The sequence below is a fragment of the Propithecus coquereli genome, unplaced genomic scaffold (genome assembly GCF_000956105.1).
Source record: "Propithecus coquereli isolate 6110/MARCELLA unplaced genomic scaffold, Pcoq_1.0 Scaffold120, whole genome shotgun sequence".
Taxonomy (NCBI): Eukaryota; Metazoa; Chordata; class Mammalia; order Primates; family Indriidae; genus Propithecus; species Propithecus coquereli.
The window spans coordinates 7,527,170-7,548,595 of record NW_012136081.1 but is presented as its reverse complement, the minus strand read 5'-3'; the positions used below and the strand labels follow the sequence as shown (position 1 = coordinate 7,548,595).

Below are 21,426 nucleotides of genomic sequence, written 5' to 3'. Positions count from 1 at the left end.
TTCTGGGCTGCCGTCTCGTCTCAGGCAGGCAGCGCTACTGCGGCTGGGTCGTCACCAAGAGCTGGTGCGGCAGGTGTTTCTGCACGGAGCTCCTCCCTCCTCACTAAGGATGGCAGAGGCATCAGAAAAGCACCGAGAAGAAAGATCACACATGGGCTTCCTGCAGGAAGTTTCCCTCTGGAGGTCTTCTGGATCTGCAAGGCACAGCCCCACAAACTCTGGAGAGATGACCACCCACCCCCAGGGGCGGGAACAAAGTCTTTGCCACGGTAGCAAAGGGCCCGCCCGAGGGCCCCCCAACTCCACAGCGAAGGGGCCCTGCACAGAGAAGACCGCAGGTCTGACAGGCACCTACACGCAGCCCCTTTCTAAAAACGTGCTTTCAAAGCCTCAGAAACAAAATGTAAAACCAGAAGACTGGAAGTCCTGGATCTACCAATACCCAGGGCCGGACAAGAGTCCAGCTGGCTGCGTAGCCCCATCCGTGAGCCATCGGAGAGGAGCAGACCACGGCGCCCGCCCGCCCACTTCTCCCCCCAGACTCTCTCACAAAGCACAGCGCTGGCTTCATGTTTCACAACTTTAATAGAATATTCTAACTATTCTGTACAAATTGAAAACAACGTATTCAGTTACAAATGTGTTATAAGGTAAGGCTGAGCACTGTCCTAACATACCTGGTCACAGTGTGGACACAGCGGTCCTGGCTGCCAGGGACTGTCACACACGTGGAAACCCCACAACGCCAGCTGCCAACCAGTCACGCCAAACCCAAGGCTTTGAAGACAGAATGAATGATGGGGCCCAGAAATGGAGTCACTGAGAAAGCGACACTCGCGCTCACACTCGCGGAAGGCTGTACAGGGCAGTGCAGCGTCTCCCCGGGAAAACTGAGGAACGCTGGCGCTCTGCCTACACCGCGCCCTTCACCCGCAACCCGTGGTCTGCGTGTCATGAGAACAAGCTCCTGCCTCCAGCAGCAGGAAGTGGATCGTTTCTTCCACACAGGCCTCACTCCCACTAGGAGACAGCACACCTGCCTGCTCGAGTCACCAACGTGGTTCCAAAGTTGTAAGGATGAGTGACGGCGTGAGCGCAAGGTCCTCACAGCATGGATGAATAAATAAATACGAGGACAACCCTGCAGGGCTCGCCTCAGAGTCGGTGTGCGTCACAACCCCACCCCCACCCCTAGAAAAATAAAATGCGAGGAAATAACATCCTAAGGAGAACATGGCCTTACTCTATAGCTCTTCCGAGATGATTAGAATACAACAGTTGAAGCAGCTTTCACACTCAGCAGATTAAGTGGCTGGAAACAGCGTGTGGGTTTCTTCAAACGAAAGGGAAGCGTTCTGTCCGACTACAGGAGTAGTAAGAGGTTCTAGATGCCCTGGAACGTCACCAGACCTCAGCCCTTTAGCCGAGTGACCTCCCAGCTCCACCCCATGTGGTCTACGGGGCCCTCTCAAAGGGCAGGGCCTGGGAAAGTCCAGAGCTACACGCGCCAAGGCCGTAGAGGGTGCCGGAACTAAACCTCCTATTTCTGAAATGCATTTCAGTTGCCACTGTACAAGTTAAGCAAAATAATAAAGAAAAAGGAAAAGTGAAAGTGAAAATCATGCACTTGAAAACGAGTTAGATGTAATAAGCACTGTGGACAGGATGGTGCAGACAGGACCAAGGCCCCTGCCTGTGGGCCCGGAGTCCTGACAGCTTGCGAGGTGACCACCGGCAGCAGGGCCATCGCGCCTCACTGCTGTTTGCATTCCGCGGGCTGGCTGGGCTCTTTCTGTCAATGAAAGAAAACAAGACTCATAGAAAACAAAACCAATGTCACCACCTACCTCCAACCAACAATGAAAACCAAGACTCAATTGGTTCATTCATTCTTATTGAAAAAACAGTAACCACATATGTACTTTAAAAACAGTGACAAAACACAAAGCTAATTTCCCAGAAAAAAAGTCACAGTAGGGCTGCCATTTCTGTTTTTAAAGATCTACTCCTGAAGCATACAAATTCATGGTGTATTCAGCAGAAGGGTCTCAGAGACAAGGGAGGGGCTCCCGGCAGCCTGCAGGCACAACACCCGGAGGCCCTGCCCAGAGAGGCTGGTGCGCCATCAGGCCCTGCTCCTGCGCAGTCCTATCTGAGATGCACAGCTGTCCCTGGGTAGGCCAGGACAGGTGCTCACGGAGGGGAAGCATCTCTTCGGGTGGGACGTGCTCTTTTTACTAACGGGGAAGAAGCACCGCGCAGACCCACAGTCTGGTGGCCTCCACTACATCAACGAATGATAAGAGGCCACTACTAAGAGCTCCACAAACAAGTCACCCATGCTCCTCTTAATGGTCTCACCAAATGAGAAATTCCATCCTTCCAGTAAAAGTATCCGGGAAATATCATTCCCCTCTCAGAGGAGCAGATTAACTAACATAATCTAAGGTATAGATCTTGTACCTTTTAGACCACTTTCAGCAGCCCCATGAATTCTGTGTGGAGGCCAACAACAGCCTGAGAGAGAAGGATCGCACTAACACTTCTCCTCTGTTAAGTTTACTATTCCGTGAACTATGATTTCTGGCTGCTAAGATTACAGATTACTCTGAGTACAATCTGTCGCACCTATGGAGCCTAAGAACATCTGGGGTAACAATGCTGACTCCTGCTGTGGCATAAGCTGGGGCTACAGTTCATTCTTTGGGAAATCACATTTAAGGGATGAAAAAATATCATGTATAAAAGATGCATGAAACACACCAAGTACCCTTGGACCCTGCTGTAAGCTCTTTGTTTCCAAATGTAATGAAAAGAGCCCAGGAATAAGCCTGAATCCTTGGGGCTGGGCCCCGGTCTCTGCCCAGCAGAGCAGCAGCCACTCTGGGAGACCCTGCCTGCGCCTCCACTGCCCCACAGGCTGCCCAAGGAGCCAGGCCCCAGGACAATGAAGACGACCAAACCCTGGCCAAAAAGGTGCTGACCTAGTCCTGTCCACCTGCCATCTGAGGGTGGGCCTGGAGGTGGCCCAGTGAAGTGGCTGAGGGCATTGAGAGTGGCGGGGGGGGGGCTGGGCAGGCGCGTGAGACAGGAAGCAGGACAAGCAACGTGTGCAGGAGCAGGGCGCGTGGGCCAGAGGGACTGAGCTAGAAAACAGGAAGCCAGTAAAGGGGTTTCGTATGGTGAAGGGGAGAACTGGGGCTGCGAGAGACTCCATCTTTATGTCTACTTAAGGTATACACATACAATGTCACGTAATACATAGTATTTTATAATGTACACTACTACACGTTGAGCATCCCAAATCCCAGATGCTCCAAAGTCCAAAACTTTCTGAGTGCTAACATGATACTCACAGGAAATGCTCACTGAAAGATTTTGGATTTGGAATGCTCAACCAGTAAATATAGTACAAGTATTCCAAAATAAAAAAACAAAACAAAACAAAAAAACACCCCAATCCTCACTTTTGATCCCAAGCATTTTGGTAAGGGATACATAACCTGTACAAATATAAATTATCCTGTATCACATAAATGATGTAACACATATTTTCAAAGCCAATAACCAGGGTGACGAGTCTGCGAGAGGGTGGAGTCCTCACTGAAATACACAGACTGGCAGGTGCGGCTGGCCCGAGAGAGGCTGCCGGGCAGGACGGCAGCACGTGTCCCGCCTTTGCCAGGCTATGAGGCTAACCCGGCCTGCGATACAGGCCAAAATAAAACTGAACTAGAGCATCCTGTCATGTCACTAATGTGCACAACAGTCTGGTCATCAGTCAATACTAACCTATCCAGGAAGGGGGAGTTGGCATTTTAAAAGGCAACAAGCAATAGCAAAAACCTTGCCTCTCATGGGACCACTTAAAAGGTGCAAAAATAGGCCACTGCACATACTAAGCTGCGACAGCTGCACCAGTGAACAGGAAGCTCCAGGGCCCGGAGCGCCCGGCCCAAGCGGCAACGTCTCCCACTGGAGAAACCTGAACGCAGACGGCCGGCTGCCGTTCCTCAGGTGTGAGGCTGCTGCTGCGGCTGTGAGAGAAGAGTCCCCTCCTTCTAGAGGTAAATGCTGAGGTATCTGTGGTGACATGCACTGAGGAGTCACTTCCGAGTAACTGGGGGGCGGGAGAAGTGGGTGAGGGCCTCAGACAGGGCACAGCAGGGATTACAGCAGCTGGGCCCCACTTAAATATGCAGGCAGGCGAGCGGGCCTAGCTCTCTTGAAGACGAGCTGCAAGACCACAGGCGCGTGTAATGGCAGCTAGCGAAAGGGTCCCGGGAGCCTGCGTGTGCCCTACGTGCTCGTTAGTTTCCTGCGAGGGAAGCCCACCAAGACGACAGGCGGAGATGCCGTTACACACTGGGCACCTGCTTTGTCCCAGCATGCGGAGGCCCTGCCGTGGCTGGCAGATCGCGCGCTCGTTTCTCACAGCACCTCTCTCGTCTCCCACCACGCGCCTGCACCCTGCACACGAGTGAGTGTCCCGTGAGTGAAGGGGTCTTGGCAAGAGCCTGTCTCTTCGCATGGCCTGCTGCCAGCCCACCCCAGGACAGAGCCGCGAGGACTGAACCCAGGAGGGCGGAAGGCGCCCCCAGGCCTGCTGCCACTCACTTTAACCTACAACTGGTTCTTTTCCTGCTCCGTCACGACACTCTCCACCAACCTCCCCACGGCACTTCTTACTGCCGACACCAAACGTTTTAGATAAAAACTTCTGGCACGTTGGAATTTCAGTTACCTCTTTGTATACCTATTGGTCTGCACAACACCTGGATTGAAAAAGTCTAAACATTCAAGAGACACATTCTGAGAAGTTACACTGGGCTGATTCTACTGCCAGAGTATGTCTGATCTTGCTCTGGTGCAGCCCGGCAGGGCTCGGGACAGTGCTGTGCTCTATGGTTCCTAAATGACTGCCTGTCTGTGGTGACTGACGTGTGCCACCCTGCGAGCCACTGACCTCCTCCTGGAGAGCAGCATCAGTGAAAATACCACCCGACTTACACTTTGCTGCTTGGCTAGCAAGGAACACTGGGCTCAGAAAGCAAGAGCCAAATCTAGTTTTTGCTTGTTGGTTTTAAAAGTACACAGACACACTTGTACAAAAATATTGCTCTTCAGAAAGCCCCGTGTTAACCCTATTACATGCTGAGGGTGCTGGATAGCAGCCTCCTCTTTATTCAAAATCAAAACAATGCATTGTATAAAGTATAGATCAGAAGTTTGGAAGTTAGGTATGAATGGAATTCCACCTTACCTAGAAACGTATGAATGATTAACAGACAAAAATTACACCTAAATGGGGAAAAAAATTGAAAGGAACTGTCAGCATGAAAGAAAATGAAATGCACACAATTATACAGGAGGAAGCAGCCACAATTTCTCATGATACAAAAGGGCTGCAAAATACTGAACCTGGGACAAGCAACTTCAACACACCAGATCTACACCTTCAGAGAGGTCAGAAAACTTTATTTTCATTTATAAGACTATTCCCAGTATCAAAACGTTCCTTCCTTCCTTTTCTTTTGCTTGCACAGGTGCTAACACTGCCAGTAACTTTGGAGAGGTGAATGTGAGGGGACAGCAGGCTTGGCCCCAAACATGTTTTAAGTCATTTCTCCCCCACCCCAAACCAACAAAACACAACAAATCGAAGGCTTCCTGAGCTGTTAGTGTGTGTAACTCACTACTGCAAGTTACCTGTAATCGCTTGGTGAGAATGCTCATTTAGAAAACCAGGACACGAAAGGAGACAAGGTTCCGCAAGGCAACAGAAAGGAGCAGGACAGACAACAGGGGAAAAAGAAGAAACTGAGGCACGAAGCACAGGGAGAAGCCAGTGAGACGAGCAAGGCACACAGTGGCCAGTGGTGTGCTGGAACCCAGGGAGTGGACACTGCAGACTGTCCCAGGCCCCACTTTACCATCACCACCGCAAACGTGGTCAGCGCCCACGGGGCAGACGCAGCCCGGGACGGCTGGCCACCAGATACCTGAGGAGCAGTGGCGGGTGTCGGCTGTTCACCCCACCCTCCCCGTGACCCATGCAAGGCAGGGACCCAGGCCTCCCCCGCCCACCACGGTGCTGAGCACGGGCACTTTCAGCGCAGCCGCCCCACCATCGACAGGTGAACGATTCCACGAGCCTACCCCAGAGCAGTATTCAGAAGGCACATCTTAAAGTCTTAAGCTCCTTTCCCATCCTTCCCCTGAAGGAACGACAACTGTGAGCATGCACTGATGGGAATATCTGGTGCCAACCGACTGATCACAGAGCCAGGCTATTATACTGACAGCTTTTAGTGCACGTTCCACTTTGGGCAAAAACAAGGGTTAAAAACAAACAAAAAAACATCTACTCAGACAGAGGTACATATTACAAAAATGCCAGGTAATATTAGTATTCTGACAGCCCATATTTAATTCTAAGAGGCAGGGAAGCTATAAATTTCATGCTTTAGAGAAAGTAAATTCTTACTGCAGCTTTGGACTACATTAAAGCAGTTCTAGAGTTTAAAGTATGTGTCAAATGTCAAAAGTACCTTGATTTAAGCTAATCTGAGACAATAAAAATCCAAATTAACAGATAAAATGAGGTAGGCACAATGGCATGTGCTGTAGTCCCAGCTACTCAGGAGGCTAAGGCAGGGGATGATCGTTTGAGCCTGAGTTTCACACCAGTATGGGCAACACAGTGAGAACCCATCTCAAAAAAAAGAAAGTTATAGGTAAAATTAATGGGGTTGCCCACTCATTTTTCTTTTAAATCTCAGTTTTCTTTAGCAAATCTCATTTATTTTAAATTATTCAAGATATATGAGCTATCTAGACACATCTGAGTATTCTCAGCCCAAGTACAATTGTAAAATGATGCCTATGATGCTATTATTCTAGTCATTAACAAAAAAATACTCCCCCAAGTCTCTTCTTTGCACCTTTTCTAAATACACACGAACAAGTTTGTTTATGTTGTCAGTTAAATCATTCTTACCTTAAAAGAATTAAAGAGCTGGAAAATCTTTAGAGTTGCTCTATTGAATGAGTCTATGTTACATAAGATACAGCTTAAGAAATAATTAGAAAAGCATTTAACTCAATATTTATAACTCAAATCTTAAGGTGTCTGAATAGTTCCTCATTCCAATATTTTTCTGATAAATTTGAAACATTCTAATTAGAGAAAAATGAAAATACACTCTTAACATCACTGCCTCAAAGTAGGGAACGTTTAAAAAAGTCTAACAGTGCAGCATGCATGTGCTTGGGCAGCCCCAAAATAACTAACCTTGGGGTTGATTTCGGCATCATCCTCGTCTTCTCCCTCCTCATCACCTTCTAATTCCTATATTAAAAGGAGTGAGAATTAGCTGGATAGACAAGATTTAAATTCTTGTGGAGTTCACTATCCAAACAAATTAAAACAATACTTTGATTTAGAAGGAAATCCATTATTGTTATCCACAAAAAATTACATCACTTCTTTACTTAAAATTATTTCTGGGTATCTTTTTGTTCTGACAGATAACCCTAAAATAAACTTATTTCTGAAAAAGCAGATTCTGTTTGTTAAATGATTATGTTCCGAGATACATTTTCATAAGCCAACTGCCAGGTCAAAAACTACGGGCACTGCTGCAGCATCTGCTCTGTATTTCTGTACAGTATGTTATTAATAGGGTTGAAAGAGTTAAAGGCAACTTTACATGAAATGGATGTAACATGGCCCTGTGACTTCACACCTTCAGGCACAGAAAACCAAAGAAAATGCAATTTCAGAGAAATGACGATGTTTCATATAACCTGTTTCTTACCTCCTCTTCTCCTTCCTCACCCTCTTCAAACTGAAAGAAAATGGAAAAACATTTTTAGGTCTGTAAAACATGATAGCAGCCCGCCCTCAGACATTGGCCCCGTCAGGAGCCCTCAATCGGGCTAAGGAGAACGGAAAGCTCAGCGGCTGCCTGCTGGGCGAGGGGCCCAGGCCAAGGGCCTCTGGGCAGACACCGCGGGCTTGGCTGAGGAGCCACTCGCTTCTGAGCATTGCATTTTAATAGGATGTCAAAAGCAAAAATCGCTCAAAATAAGGAGTAAGGACCGGAATAAGAGGACACAGTCATTGGTCAGCCTGGGCATGCACTGGGTCCAGCTGGGGACATGGCATCGCAGTTCTGCTCTGCCTGTTTTCAGACTGAAGATAGGCACAGGGAGATTTCTGCAAACTAATAAATCTGTTTTCTTTGAATTTTCTACAAGGCTGATCTAACCAGGAGCATAATTTTATTGCATACAGGAATCTGGTCATCATTTTACATCTCATACAAGAGGAAAAGAAACTTTAGTAGAAATATATAAGACCTTGGTGTTTAATCTTCAAAATAAGTCAAACTGAAGTGCTCAAAGAACTTCCAACATTATAGTCAGTTGGTCTGGAATCAATTTCTCCCTGTACCAAAGACATCACTGGTCAGACTCAGAATCAAGTTTTGAACATGAGACTTAAACCAAAAGCAAAATAAACCTTGTCACTACTGGTTGCATAACCAGGGTACATGAAAATGTAGTTTCATTTATAACATTCCCTTTTTTGCTTTGGAGCCCACATATATTCCTTAGAGACAACTTAAGTGGACTCTGAAGGATCCGACCGTGTTGGTGTGGCCCAGCTCAAACACAGAGCTCAGGGCCTGCGCACCCTCCCAGCACCGTGCAGCAGCGGACGGGATCTGACCCAGAGCAGCGCCCTTTCATTCTAAGTATCCTAACTGGCCTCAGACAGGGAAACACTTTCAATAGTCTTACACTGCAGGTCAGATCGGAGCTAGCCTCAAACTGGCACAAGTGTCTATTCTCTAAAGTTCCAAGCACAGCACTTCGCCCTCGAGATGCTCCATGCAGGGTCGGCTTCTGCTCGTTTCCCACTAGCGCAGAGCAGCGGCCACCGTGTGCAAGAGATCGCAGAAGGCAGGGCCGGGGCTCCCGCATTCCATTCCTCCTCCAGCAACTTTCTAGTTTTGGTGTCCGGTTTACAATGCACCTAGCATTAGTAAAAATACTTTTTATACCAACACTTACTGAGTAAGTACTCTGTGCTGGGCACTATTCTAAGTGCTTGACAAGTGACTAGAGTCTTGACCATTAGCTCCATTTTACAGAAGAGGAAAATGAAGCACCAAGAGGGCACACAGCTACTAAGGGGCAGAACTAGGACTCAAGTCTAAGCAGTCTCACTGGAGTTCACACTTCTAACCTCCAAACTACACTGCTCCTCAGCAGCACCTGCGCTGAATGCATCCGGGTGAACAAGTACACGTTTACTACCGGCAAATGCACCACAGTGGTCTCCAGCAGTACTGACACATCGCATATGTCATAAGTAAATCTGCATATGCGGCATAGTCAAGTCTTTCAAGTTGATGGGCGTATGATCAAGAAAGTCTGACGACCAGTGGTCTAGAGATGAGCTGTCCGACGTGTTAGCCACTAGCCCTCAACTGACTGTTTAAACTTGAACTAACGTAAATCAAACATTCAGTTCCTTAGTCACAACAGTCACATTTCAAGTCTTCAAGTGGCACATGTGGTCTCCTGCTGCACTGGACAAGGCAGACAGAAGACAGTTGCATCATCACAGAAAGCTCTATTGGAAAGTGCTGGTCTAGAATCTGTAAAAGTTAAGTCTCAGCAACTACTCGGGTGCTGACATGACCCAACACTACACCACGACCTCCCAGGCTAGGCACTTTAGGCGTGAGACGACTAGTCTGAGAGTTGAAAGCTGACACACAGCTACAGGCCTGTCCTCTGACCACTGGGAGACTCTGCACGATGGGAGAGGTACGAGGAAAAGCAGGCCTCCAGGGCCTCAGAGGGTAACCCCTCAAACCCCTCAAGCAGCCTAAGCTGCTGCAACCCCCATCTAAAGCCCCAGCAGACTTAAGAAAGGAAGCCTAAGGTAGCCATGTGACCTAAGAGCTCTGCAGGCACAAGGACACTATCTAAAACGTATTTCTAATAACATGGAAACTTCATCTCCACAGAACAAGACTCATGGCAACCAAGCCTTGGTTACGATGGAGTTTGCTCAGCAGTGCTCGGGGATGTGCTTCCCCAAGTCCTGACCATGGAAGAGCCGGTATCCCTCAAGCCCAGAGAGGAAAGTGACAAGCCCAGTCTTGCTCTTTTCTTGTGGAACAGGGGTTCCCATTTCTTTTGGGTTGATAAGTCATGGGCTAGCATGAGTCCACTGTCAATAATCATCTGGTGTGGCCAGACCTCCGCGAATGAGATCCTCCTCGTGGTGAGAAGATCCCCAAAGCTTACAGACCTCACACGGGACAGGGTGAGGCCCTAGGGTCTTTGGAGAGCATTGTGAGATGTGTCACTAGATGGGGCCCACACAGGTAACTGGCAGCTGACTCTGAGACTGCCTCACAGATAGCTATTCTTTCTGCTTCTGTTTCTACAGTTTCCCTTCTCCCTAGTCTATATTCCCCCCAAACACAGAAGAGCAGCTTGGACTACATATCTGGTTGATGATGTAATAAAAACCTTAGGTTCAGGGTTTCCCAAGCCACAGTTCGGGGCCGCTCTGCACCTACAGATGTAGGCCCCCAGGTGCAGCAGCACCCCACCCCCTCCACTGGCAGCCTCGTACATTGTCATCATCCTCAATGGCCTCCCCGGTGAAGTAGAGCACTGCCCGTGGGACGATCCTCTCACGGAAGAAGTGTCCAATTTCAAAATCAGAGGCCAGTGTGAATTCAGAATCTTCATCCTGAGAAGGAAAAAGCTACATGTTAACTCATCTTAATGGGATAAACAGATTGCTTAACCACCCTCTCCCAAACCTCACCCCTCACTTTTCATTTACCTAACTTGAAACGCCAAAGTCCTGCACTCTGGGTGACAGTCACTACCTACTCAGAGCTGCTTAAAGTAGCTTTAAAGAGCAACTGGAGCAAAATGGCAGAGAAGGCATGAGGTGCGGGCCCGCGGCTCCACGCTCACCCAGGCGTCACATGGAACGAATGGGTGCCAGAGTCCCAGACACGTGAAACAAGCAGGACTGAAGGACTAAATGGTCTGCTACTAAAGCCAACACAGCCAACACAATACTTGTTCCCAACCCCAAAATATAATCATCTCAAATTAATCCCAGGGTTTTAGGGAATAGGAATGGATTAAAAAGAAAGTAGGCAACCACGACTTTTAACAGCAACACAATCTTACCAGTGATTCTCCATCACCAGATGCTAGAAAAAGAAAAGACAAAATACATTTACATTACGTTGACAACCAAAACATCTACAGCCCACACAGGAGGAAGCTCCACTGGCAGACAAAATGGAATATTTTACAACTCAAGGTTTTTCACTAGAAATCACCTGAGTTTTGCACCTCTTTACAGACATCTTCACAAACTCCCTCCACCACTTCATACTGAAGCAGGCCCGAGTGCCTCCACGTCCCTTCCTTCTACACCTTGACCATGTACCGTGGGCTGGCGCCCTCGCTTGGTTACGGACCCAGCTAGAGAGGGCCAGTTTGAGAACAACATTTAGAGAAGTTCAAAGTATTAACAGGAGGAAAAGCATATCAAATGGCCCCAGCCTGTGGCCATTCGGTGCATTTGTGCTGATTTAACTTACGCCCTGCAGAACTGTACATGACGGTGCAGGAGACAGAGCCAAGTCTTCAAGCCCTATCGGCCCCGAGTGTTACAAAGCACTGCAGCATCTCAGTGGGGTAGAAACTGCATTTCTGTTTGTTTGCGAATAAGAATGGCGGGGAGAAAGGGCTGAAATGGCCATGGGGCCCCACTGCAGAGTGACGCGGCTCCTCACTGAAAGCTGACGCTCAGACAAGGCTCAACGCACGCACACCATGTAGACATCAGTGCTGACACCGAGCTAGCATGGCAGGGGACGCAGGCACTGCTAACCACACTCAGTGAAGCTGAGTGACGTTCAAATGGGTCAGTAATTCAAATTCCTGACACTGGAAATGTTTATTACAAGGTCCCAACTTGCATTAGGAGTTGAGAGTTCACTCTGCTTAGTCCCAAACCTGCCTCTCCAATCTTCATAGGGGCCACTCTCTGACTTAATGTCTCTTTCCCCACAAAGCTACCAGTTTGGCAGCACTCGTTGTTTGCTGCCAAGACACGAGTGCTGGGTGAGCCACACACCACCCACAAGGCACAGTTCCCGAGCCTCAGCATGCCAGCATCACCCAGGGGCCTTAGGGCACTGGTTTGGGGCAAAGCCAGACCAGCCTTCTCCCTAGGGGACTCTGGCCCAGTGGGTCATAAATCAGCACAAGGACTCTCAGCACCTGGCTTCTGGACTGGTTTGTAGGTTTAAGGACAGAAGGAGCTGGACTAGCTCTCAAATGTTTCCTTCATTACAAAAAAAAAAAAGTCATCAACTCTGCTTTGTCCTTGACTACCCATCACCCCCTCTCCCACCATCCTCTAGCCTTCTGCATAGCACTTATCACTTGATATCACATTATGTGTTTAATTACTTTTAAAAACAGCTTTACTGAGGTATAATTTACATACCATAAAATGCACCCACTTTAAATGTACAATTTAATGACTTACTATACTAGTTTTAGAATTACGCAACCATTACATCATAAAACAATTTTAGAAAACCAAAAATCACTCAAAAATTCCCTTGAGTCTGCTATCAATTCCTTTTTTATTGTAAAAATTATTTTAAAATCAGTTTCAAGAAAACTTCCCACAAAGCCACTGATTCTAAGAACCCAAGCCTCTCTGCCTTGTGGTGAACTCACAGATGTCCTCCAACATGCCCAATGCAAGTCTCTAAAAGGGATGTTCCCAAAAAAGGAAATTTAAGAAGCAAATTTATGGCTGTTCTCATTCCCCAAACCAATATACATTTTTATTTTCCAGGTTTAAAGACGAATCACAGAAAACAATTAGCCAGGTGTGGTGGCGAACGCCTGTAGCCCCAGCTACTCAGGAGGCCGAGGCAGGAGGATTGCTGGAGCCCACGAGTTTGAGGTTGCTGTGAGCAATGGTGACACCACTGTACTCTAGCCTGAGTGACAGAGCAGGGCCCTATCTCCAAAACAAAAAAAAAAATTACAGAAAACAGCCGCTACAATAAAACGTGATGGACAGAACCACAAAGGGCAGTCTGTAACTAAGGGTGCTGAGCACAGACAAAGCCAGAGAGTGAAGCACAAAGACTCGAGAACAGCGCCGCCCCGTGGCCGCACACACAAACAGCAGAGCCGCTCACTGGTGAGTTGCATCGACAGACTTTCAAAGTATGTTTTTGCTCATGAAAAATAGAGAATGTTTTTTCCTCCTATCAATATTTTAACACTGAAAGTAGTCTGACCTTCATATTCTCTTATGATTAGGAAATTTATTAAGACTTCCAAGAAATTTACTCTTAAAATCAATTGCTCAACCTTTATTAGCTCAAAGGTCCCATCTTTATTTGATGACTTGGGAAAGTTGGAAAAAAAAAAAAGAAAAAAGAAAAAAGAAAGTAGCAGCAGCTTCCAAGCTGTGATTCTGCCCATGTCTTTTAAAAGCGGAAATCCAACTACTTGTGTTTATCACTGTTAGTTCCAAAAAACCTTGTGAGCTATCAAATTGCGCATAAAAACGAAACTGAATTTATGAGAACAGGGGAATGGAGCAGATGATTCAAAAGCTGTATAACTAGAACCAGCGTAAAACCAGTGCTGGATGCCTGGAGAACACACTCGCCAGCTCCAGGTGGGCAGGGAGTGGTCCTGGGGTACAGGACAGACACACAGCAGAGGAGCAGAAATGCTGGCTGGGGGAGAGGACCGCTTCGTCACCTGGACACCACGTGCAGGCACTCCCTTCAGTTTTCTTAAAATGGAACTGCAAGTTCTTGCCTGGGCAACAACCAGGCCAACTGAGGCAGGCTCTTTCCTTTTCTGTGGAAGGTGACAATCCCACTCCTGTTGTCCCAGGCCCAACCTAGAAAAATGTACCTGTGCAGCAACGCAATGGCGCTGGACACAGTAACTGTTCCCCTAGTGACCCAACTCACTTGAGAAGAGCGGGACCGGTTGTTTGAGAGATTGTTAGGAATACATCAGGTTAACAAAATTATTTTACGCAAGCATATAACAAATTCTAACAACCCAACTGACTTACCTTTCAGTGGACTGAAGAAGTTGAAAAATGACTCATTGGGTACTTGCTTAGTAATTGTCCTCACAGTGCCTCGACCCTTATGCTTCTGCTTTTTTTTGATGGTTTTGACTGTAACATTCTTTCCTTTCTTCCAGTCAATAGTACACCTACGGGGACAAGACAGCTGCCATGAACATACACTCCACAAGAAAAATCAATCACACATGCAGACAGGAAGCAAACCACAGCTCTATGCTGAACCTGGAAAGTTTAATAAAATCAATCTGCAAACCAAGTACTACAAAGGCCTACGAAGTTCATCCGAAGGCTGACAAAAGAGAAATGGCTGGTCCTCTTTCAGCTGGGTGTGACCACTGCCTTAAGCTTCAGACTTCTGAAACAATGGCATTATTTTCCCAAGACTTCTCATAAGGACTCTGAAATGTGTTTTCTGTGGCCAAGTCTGGTCAAGTCTGCGCAATGCACAAGAACTCATCGCCTGCTGCCCCGTGCCCAGAGCACACTTGGGAGTCACCCAGTGGCGTACCTGAATTCTCAAGGCAACTAAGTAAGCGGGACGAGTTGGAGAAAGGAAACAAATAGATATTCATTGTGAATACGAAGCCCGGTGCAGACCACGCCGGCCCCAGGGATACCTGGTGAGGGCTGAGCACAGCATGCTTTCTCAATCACCTGGGACGCAGGTTAACACCTGACAGCACCTGAATAACATCTGCTTGAGAACAAGCTTGGAAAGGCCAGGCCCTTTTCTCACACGACGGCCTGGCCCTGGAAAATGATCCTTCTAAATTACTCCAGCTATTCCTGTCCAGCAGCATTTTAACAAAGTCCTGAATTACCTATATGGGAGATTCATAACAATAAGTACTTTGAAGGGTAATTGTTTCAACTCAAGAATAAAACAATTTCCCAAACAGCCAAACCAACCAGGAGAAATTAATCCTAAACCAAATTCTCTCTGTGATCTATAGAGACTGAAATCCATATGAGTCCAATAGCATCATGCTGTTCCCCACCAATTTCCAAAGCAATCAATCGATCAACTCATTCATTCAGCAAACATTTATTTGCTGAGGTTATAACTCCAATTTTAAGAACTTCAATTTATGGCATCTAGAGAACCTAATCCTCTCATTAAAATGAGGAATTGGGGCCGGGCGTGGTGGCTCACTGTTATCCTAGCTCTCTGGGAGGCCGAGGCGGGCGGATTGTTTGAGCTCAGGAGTTCGAGACCAGCCTGAGCAAGAGTGAGACCCTGTCTCTACTAAAAATAGAAAGAAATTAATCGGACAACTAAAAATATATAGAAAAAAAAATTAGCCAGGCATGGTGGCGCATGCCTGTAGTCCCAGCTACTCAGGAGGCTGAGGCAGGAGGATCGCTTGAGCCCAGGAGTTTGAGGTTGCTGTGCGCTAGGCTGACGCCACGGCACTCACTCTAGCCCCGGCAACAGAGTGAGACTCTGTCTCAAAAAATAAAATAAAATAAAATGAGGAATTGGGCACCATCCGAAATCTGTGCATCTGTGACCACGAGATACGGTTTCTAGCTTTGGCCATCATAGCCAAGTTCTGCACTACAAGTATTCCTAAACTGAAAGACTACTTAATTTCAGTCTTTGTGTACCAGGCTTTTAAGCAAAGTCAAGGCATTTTGCTGTATTCCTAATTTCCGTCTTATCCATCAAATTCTAAAATCATCTGCTTTTGCTTCAGAAAAGGAAGTCAGAATGATATTTCCTTACCCATCACAGTCCACGATTTCAGGACCTTCAAAGGAAAAGGGGTCAGCCTTATCTGGCTCTGACTTCATCTTGTACGTTTTCGTCAGGATTGAGTTGGTGAAGTAGTCGTTGGGTTCGAAGTGGAACTCTAATACAAAAGACTAAAACAGAAACTCAGAGTAAGCACCATTTAAAATCTAAAATAACTAGTGACAGATTTTATGGACCACCACACAGCACTTACCAGAAATCAGCTCTCTCAGCATGACACTATAGGCAGAAACCATTACTAAAAAGCTCAACTGGCATGACTACATAACAAGAAAAACTACTCTACTGCCAAAAAAACCAGCACGAAGTTAAAAAACAAATGACGGACTGGGTGGTGGGGGACACTATGTGTTCTGTCCACGCCCCCCTCCAATGCCTCCTTCCCACTGGAGGTGAAGCTGAGAAATCCTAGCTTCTCTCTGCTGCTCCCACCCCTTGCTTCCCAGAGGAAGGGAGAGGTGACTATGGGGCAGAGGCACCAGCAGCCCCGGCCTCCCTCGCCTTTTCCTCAGCCTCAACCCACACCCTGCTGGCAGAACCAGGGTCTGCATTCTGGGCCGTGCAGTGAAAGCAGCCACCGACCCATGGGCGAGGTTCGGGGCGGTGAGAAAAGGACAAACCTCCACAAGGACAGAAAGCTCACTTACAAAGCACTCTGCAGATCTGAAAGAGGATGAACACAACAGGAAGAAAGATGTGTACAAGAAGGTAGGCACAAACAAAATCAAACTGCCAAGAACAACAAAATAGATATTCACACTCATGAGTAACACAAGAAATGGAAAAATTAAATGAGATGCCCTTCTTTAGGGCAAAAGGTACAAAAAATAGTCTGGCCAGTGTTTTGGGATACTGGGCATACTCATATACTTTAAACATATTTATGAAGGATGATTTGGCAATATCAAAAAATTAATAAAATAAAAAAAGCATATCCTATCAATAAAATAAAAAAAGCATATCCCATCTCTGCCCATAGTGCTGTGTGATTTCAGGAGGTTACTCAATGTCTCTGTGCTCTAGTTTCTCATCTGTTCGTTGGAAATAACAGGACTCCGCCTCTCCAAGCTTTACTTTGAGGGTTAATCTACAGAAGCACTTAGAGCCAGGTTTCTGGGGAAGGCCTGCTAAAGATCAGCTATTCCCATTTTTATTTAGTGGTAAAACCACTAATTGAGGGGAAAATTAAAAAGACTAAAAAAATGTAAATAGCAAAAATTTCCTCCAAAAAAAATCATGTGTGTACCCATTCAAACCAACCACTTCCACAGAGGAGGAAGTGAAAAAAGAACTCTCCAAAGAAGGGCTGGAGGAGGAGGGGCCGTGAGGCTCGGAAGTCAGAACCAGGGAGACAGTCCAGCTGGTTTCCAGACGGGATGGCAGTGGGCTCTTCTGACCTTTGCAGGAGAAAGCAGGGCAGGGCGGCGAGCAGCGGCACACAGAGCTACAGGCAGGGAGAGGGACGTGCGCAAGACGTGCGCAAGGCAAGGAAGGCAGCCACAGGGCACCCTATACCCTCTCCCAGCCTGCACGTGCACAGAGGAAGTCGGTGGGAGAGTGCTGTTCTTCCGGGACCGCGTGAGGCTGCGCCACAGCACAGACAGCCAAGCAGGGATGGGAGCCGGGAGCCCAACAAATGGCACCATCACACTCTGGTCCTTCATCACACCCTACTTTGGCACAGACAGAATTATTTACTTCTTCTTTTCTCTTACTACTCCCTTCCACTACCGTTTTCTCCAAACCGTATTTCTTCATATTTTTTTCCTCCCCTCTTTGTTCAGTCAAGAATAAACCAAACATAACTAGGTGTGAATTAAAGAAATTGTTTAACCACCCAACAGAAAGTGGCTTAAAGATAAGACCGCCTCACTCACACACGCACACACCACAGCCAAATAAGCCACAAATACACCAAACTGCCCAATTAAAGAAATAAAGAAATGTAAAATTACATCTTCTTTCTGCCCAGCAGAGTAAATACGGTTGTTATCTTTGTCGATACTCGTGCAGAGAAGGGCGTGGGCCTCCCCCAAACACTGCCCATGTGGCCAAAGCTGCCAAGTGGGAGTCTGGGTAAAAGACAGATGGGGAGTCCCCGTGCAGCTGTTGTGACTCTGCTCTAAGTTTGAAATTATTTCAAAACACAAAGAGAAAAAAAGAGATTATTACAATTAAGGAAGTGTAAAAAAATACTGATGGATGGGAATATAAACTGAATGCCCTTCGGGCCTTCTAAAGCTTCATCTCCTTTGACCTCCTAATTACACGGAAAGAATCTAAACCAAGGAAATCATCAAAGATTTAAACACAGATTTGGGTTCAAGTATGCTGATCGTAATGCAACAATTTAAGCCTGAGCAGCATGGCAAGACCTTGTCTCTACAAAAATTAGCCAGGTGCAGTATCGTGTGCTTGTAGTCCCAGCTACTCAGGAGGCCAAGGCAGAAGGATCGCTTGAGGCCAGGAGTTTGAGGTTGCAGTGAGCCGTGACGATGTCACTGCAACAATTTAGAACGGGGAAGTGGTGGCATAAACAAAACACGTTATAGCCAATGGCTGCAATGACAACTATCGCCCCAGCCAAGCACATGCACCAGGTGTCCTGGTAGCGAGTGCTGGGGGAAGAAGAGGCATGGGGGGCGGGAGACTGCAAACACAGCGGCCAGGCATCGTTCTGAAGCTCGGTGATTTCATTTTTCTTTGTAACTCTAATGCCTTAGACATGTCATAATAATTTTAAAAAGGAAAAAGACTATTGGGAAATTCATTAAGCTGCTGAAAGTTATTTCTAGAAGATGGAGATTTGTATAGTGTTCTTCACACTTGCCTGTATTTTCTGAAGTGTTCACTAATAAGCACATATGACTTTTCTAATGGGAGAAGTAAGGAGAAGAGCAGATGGCTGGCCCACAGCCCACTACAACCAGGGCTCCAGACTAGGAGACACGTGAGATGGAAGAAAACCACAAGACGGGCTGAGAAAGAAACAAAGTAGACCCAGGAAACCATCAAACCGGTGTCTAACAGGAACGAAGGAAGGAAAAAAGGGAAATGATCCAAAGGGGGTAAAAAGTAAACTGAATTTGAATGACCCACAGGTAAGAAAGAAATGTTGAGGGGGAAAAACACAAAATCTTAAAAAACAGCCCAGGCACACACAACAGGGAAGAGAATTCACACCAATCCTAGCAAACCAGGCAGAACCACCCGAAGGCCTCTGGGGGCACTGCCTACACACAACAAAGCAAGGACACTGGGAAGAAGGCGCCCAGAGGAAGGACCGGCCGTAACCCATGAGCGGGGTGCCCATCCAGAGCACAGCCCCCCAGCCTGCGGCAGGCATCCCTCCTGGCTCCCAGGGCCCACACCCTCACCTATGCAGCGACAGCTGAATGTGACCTCCCATAGTGAACACAGACAGGAAGAAGTGGAAGAGACAGATACAGCTGTCCCACTGGCCCTCATCCACTATAACCTGGGACCCAGCTTTGAGATGAAGAGGGAGGAAGAGGTTGGTGACTGGTCCCAGATCCCTAGCCCCTGGTCCTAAGATCCATAACCCACAGCCCCTCACACAGCATTTGTCTCCAAGACCTGAAACTGAAAGCCATCAGTCAGTCAGTCATGTGTCCCTGGACATGCTGTTGCACTGGAATGGAACCTGTTAGCTACAGCCAGGCTGACAGGTTACGAACAGTGCCCTGCGGAGGACCATGGTTAAGAAGGCGTCATTAGTACGACACTGCCTCAGATGGAAGTAAGGGCCGGCCCAGACCGAGCCTGTCTCACACACCGGCAGGCAGATTCACACCGCGAACATCACTAGTGTAATGACACACTACAGCCAGCATTTTGGAAAGATGTTTCAGGAGAAGTCAAACAGGAAAATATTTTCAGTCACACCTGGAATTATTTTTTAGAGTAAAACCTAGGAGGTTTCTTTCATCAGTATCTTGGATTTCTATGTAAGTGTTGCTCGTATTTGTACACATACATCCCGATCTTTTAAACTTTTTAAAATATGCATTGGATCCACAAAACCTTGAGAGACAGGAAAGTATGGTATCATCCTCATGTGACACAGGAAACAAACTTGCAGGCTGAGGCCTGGCATGGTGGGCACCAGCACAGCCTAGGAGTCACAACTTGTCTGATCCTGGCACCGGCCACCACTCAGCCCCACAGCCTTGGGGCACTACGTGGTCTGCATTACTTGTCAAATCACTCAGCTCAGACTCACTACTACAGTGCTGGGTAAGGCGTGAAAAGGCAAAGTGACATCAAGTCTAATTCCTGGGGAGCAGTCTTGCTCAGGACTGCCCAGCACATGAGCAACTGGGGGTGGGTTTCTCGCCCGGCTCCAAGTCCCTCAGCCTCCACAGCCTGGCCCCGTCTGACAACAACCAGAGCGCAAAGTCAGTACTCACCATAGGCTGGCCAGGGTCGGAAAACTTCACTTTAATATCCTGCAGGTGTTTCAAGATTGGTTCATCATATTCCTAATCAAAAAGGGAAAAAAATTTCCAATGGGCTTTTAAAAAACAACACACACCTCTCCTCAGATTCAGTTTCACAGGCTCCCAGATGCTGGCTAATTAGCCCTACTGGAATGGTCCTGTTCAAGGAATAACTTCCAGGAAGCAACCCAGACTTGTTCACTGACGCCAGTCGTAGAGTGGCAGCACAGAGGTGCCACTCTTCCCTGGCGTGGAGTAACGGTGGCTGTCACTGCCAGCAAAGAGCAGCGCCTCTAACACCCGCCTGCCTGGAATGCCAGGGCAAGGGTCCTCACTGCTTTCCTGCTACCAGGTGCCCCTGCACACAGAGATCAGAAATGCCACCAACCAAGACTGTTGGTTCTGAGCATCTCTGAGGAGGCAGAAACAGGAGCCTGGAAATCAGAAGAGACGGCTAAATCAGCAAGGCCTTGGTGGCCAATTTCCCTGCCTACAGCAATAAACAGTCACGTGTCAATTAACACCAGGGTACCTCCCGAGAAACTCGTTGTTAGGCAATTTTGTCATCATGTGAACATCACAGGGTACAGTTACACAAAGCTAAATGGCACAGCCCACTATGCATCTAGGCTATGTAGTGCAGTCTACTGCTCCTGCAACTATAAGCCTGTACAGCGCGTTACTATACTGAATGCTGCAGGCAGCTGTGACATAATGGTGAGTATTCATGCATCCAAACACAACCAGGCCAGGCACAGGCACAGTGGCTCACGCCTGTAATCCCAGCACTTTAGGTGGCTGAGGTGGGAGGACTGTTTAAGACCAACCTGGGCAATACAGTGAGACCCCCATCTCTAAAAAAAAATAAGAAAATTTAGTCAGGTGTGGTGGAGCACACCTGTAGTCCCAGGTACTTGGGAGGCTGAGGCAGGAGGATCCCTTGAGCCCAAGAGTTTGAGGTTGTTGTGAGCTAAACCTTTTGTTTTTAAAGACATATAATAATCATCCAT

General features: G+C 47.4%; 1 protein-coding gene across 5 annotated transcripts in view; it reads right to left on the bottom strand.

The window, feature by feature from the left end:
• Positions 1-584: 584 nt before the first annotated feature.
• The window catches only part of NAP1L4 (nucleosome assembly protein 1-like 4), a 44,073-nt gene continuing 23,231 nt past the window's right edge, over positions 585-21,426 (bottom strand). For 2 of the 5 annotated variants that reach the window (XM_012665505.1, XM_012665504.1), the window contains exons 8-15: positions 20,387-20,458; positions 15,927-16,066; positions 14,183-14,328; positions 11,239-11,261; positions 10,664-10,783; positions 7,821-7,850; positions 7,295-7,351; positions 585-1,792 (exon numbers count right to left, since the gene is read on the bottom strand). In XM_012665505.1, coding sequence (XP_012520959.1) covers positions 1,754-1,792; positions 7,295-7,351; positions 7,821-7,850; positions 10,664-10,783; positions 11,239-11,261; positions 14,183-14,328; positions 15,927-16,066; positions 20,387-20,458 — 627 coding nt within the window. In that variant the 3' untranslated portion in view covers positions 585-1,753. Of the gene's footprint in view, positions 1,793-5,263; positions 5,302-7,294; positions 7,352-7,820; positions 7,851-10,663; positions 10,784-11,238; positions 11,262-14,182; positions 14,329-15,926; positions 16,067-20,386; positions 20,459-21,426 lie in introns of all 5 variants that reach the window. The other 3 variants (XM_012665502.1, XM_012665507.1, XM_012665506.1) reach the window with 2 other exon arrangements.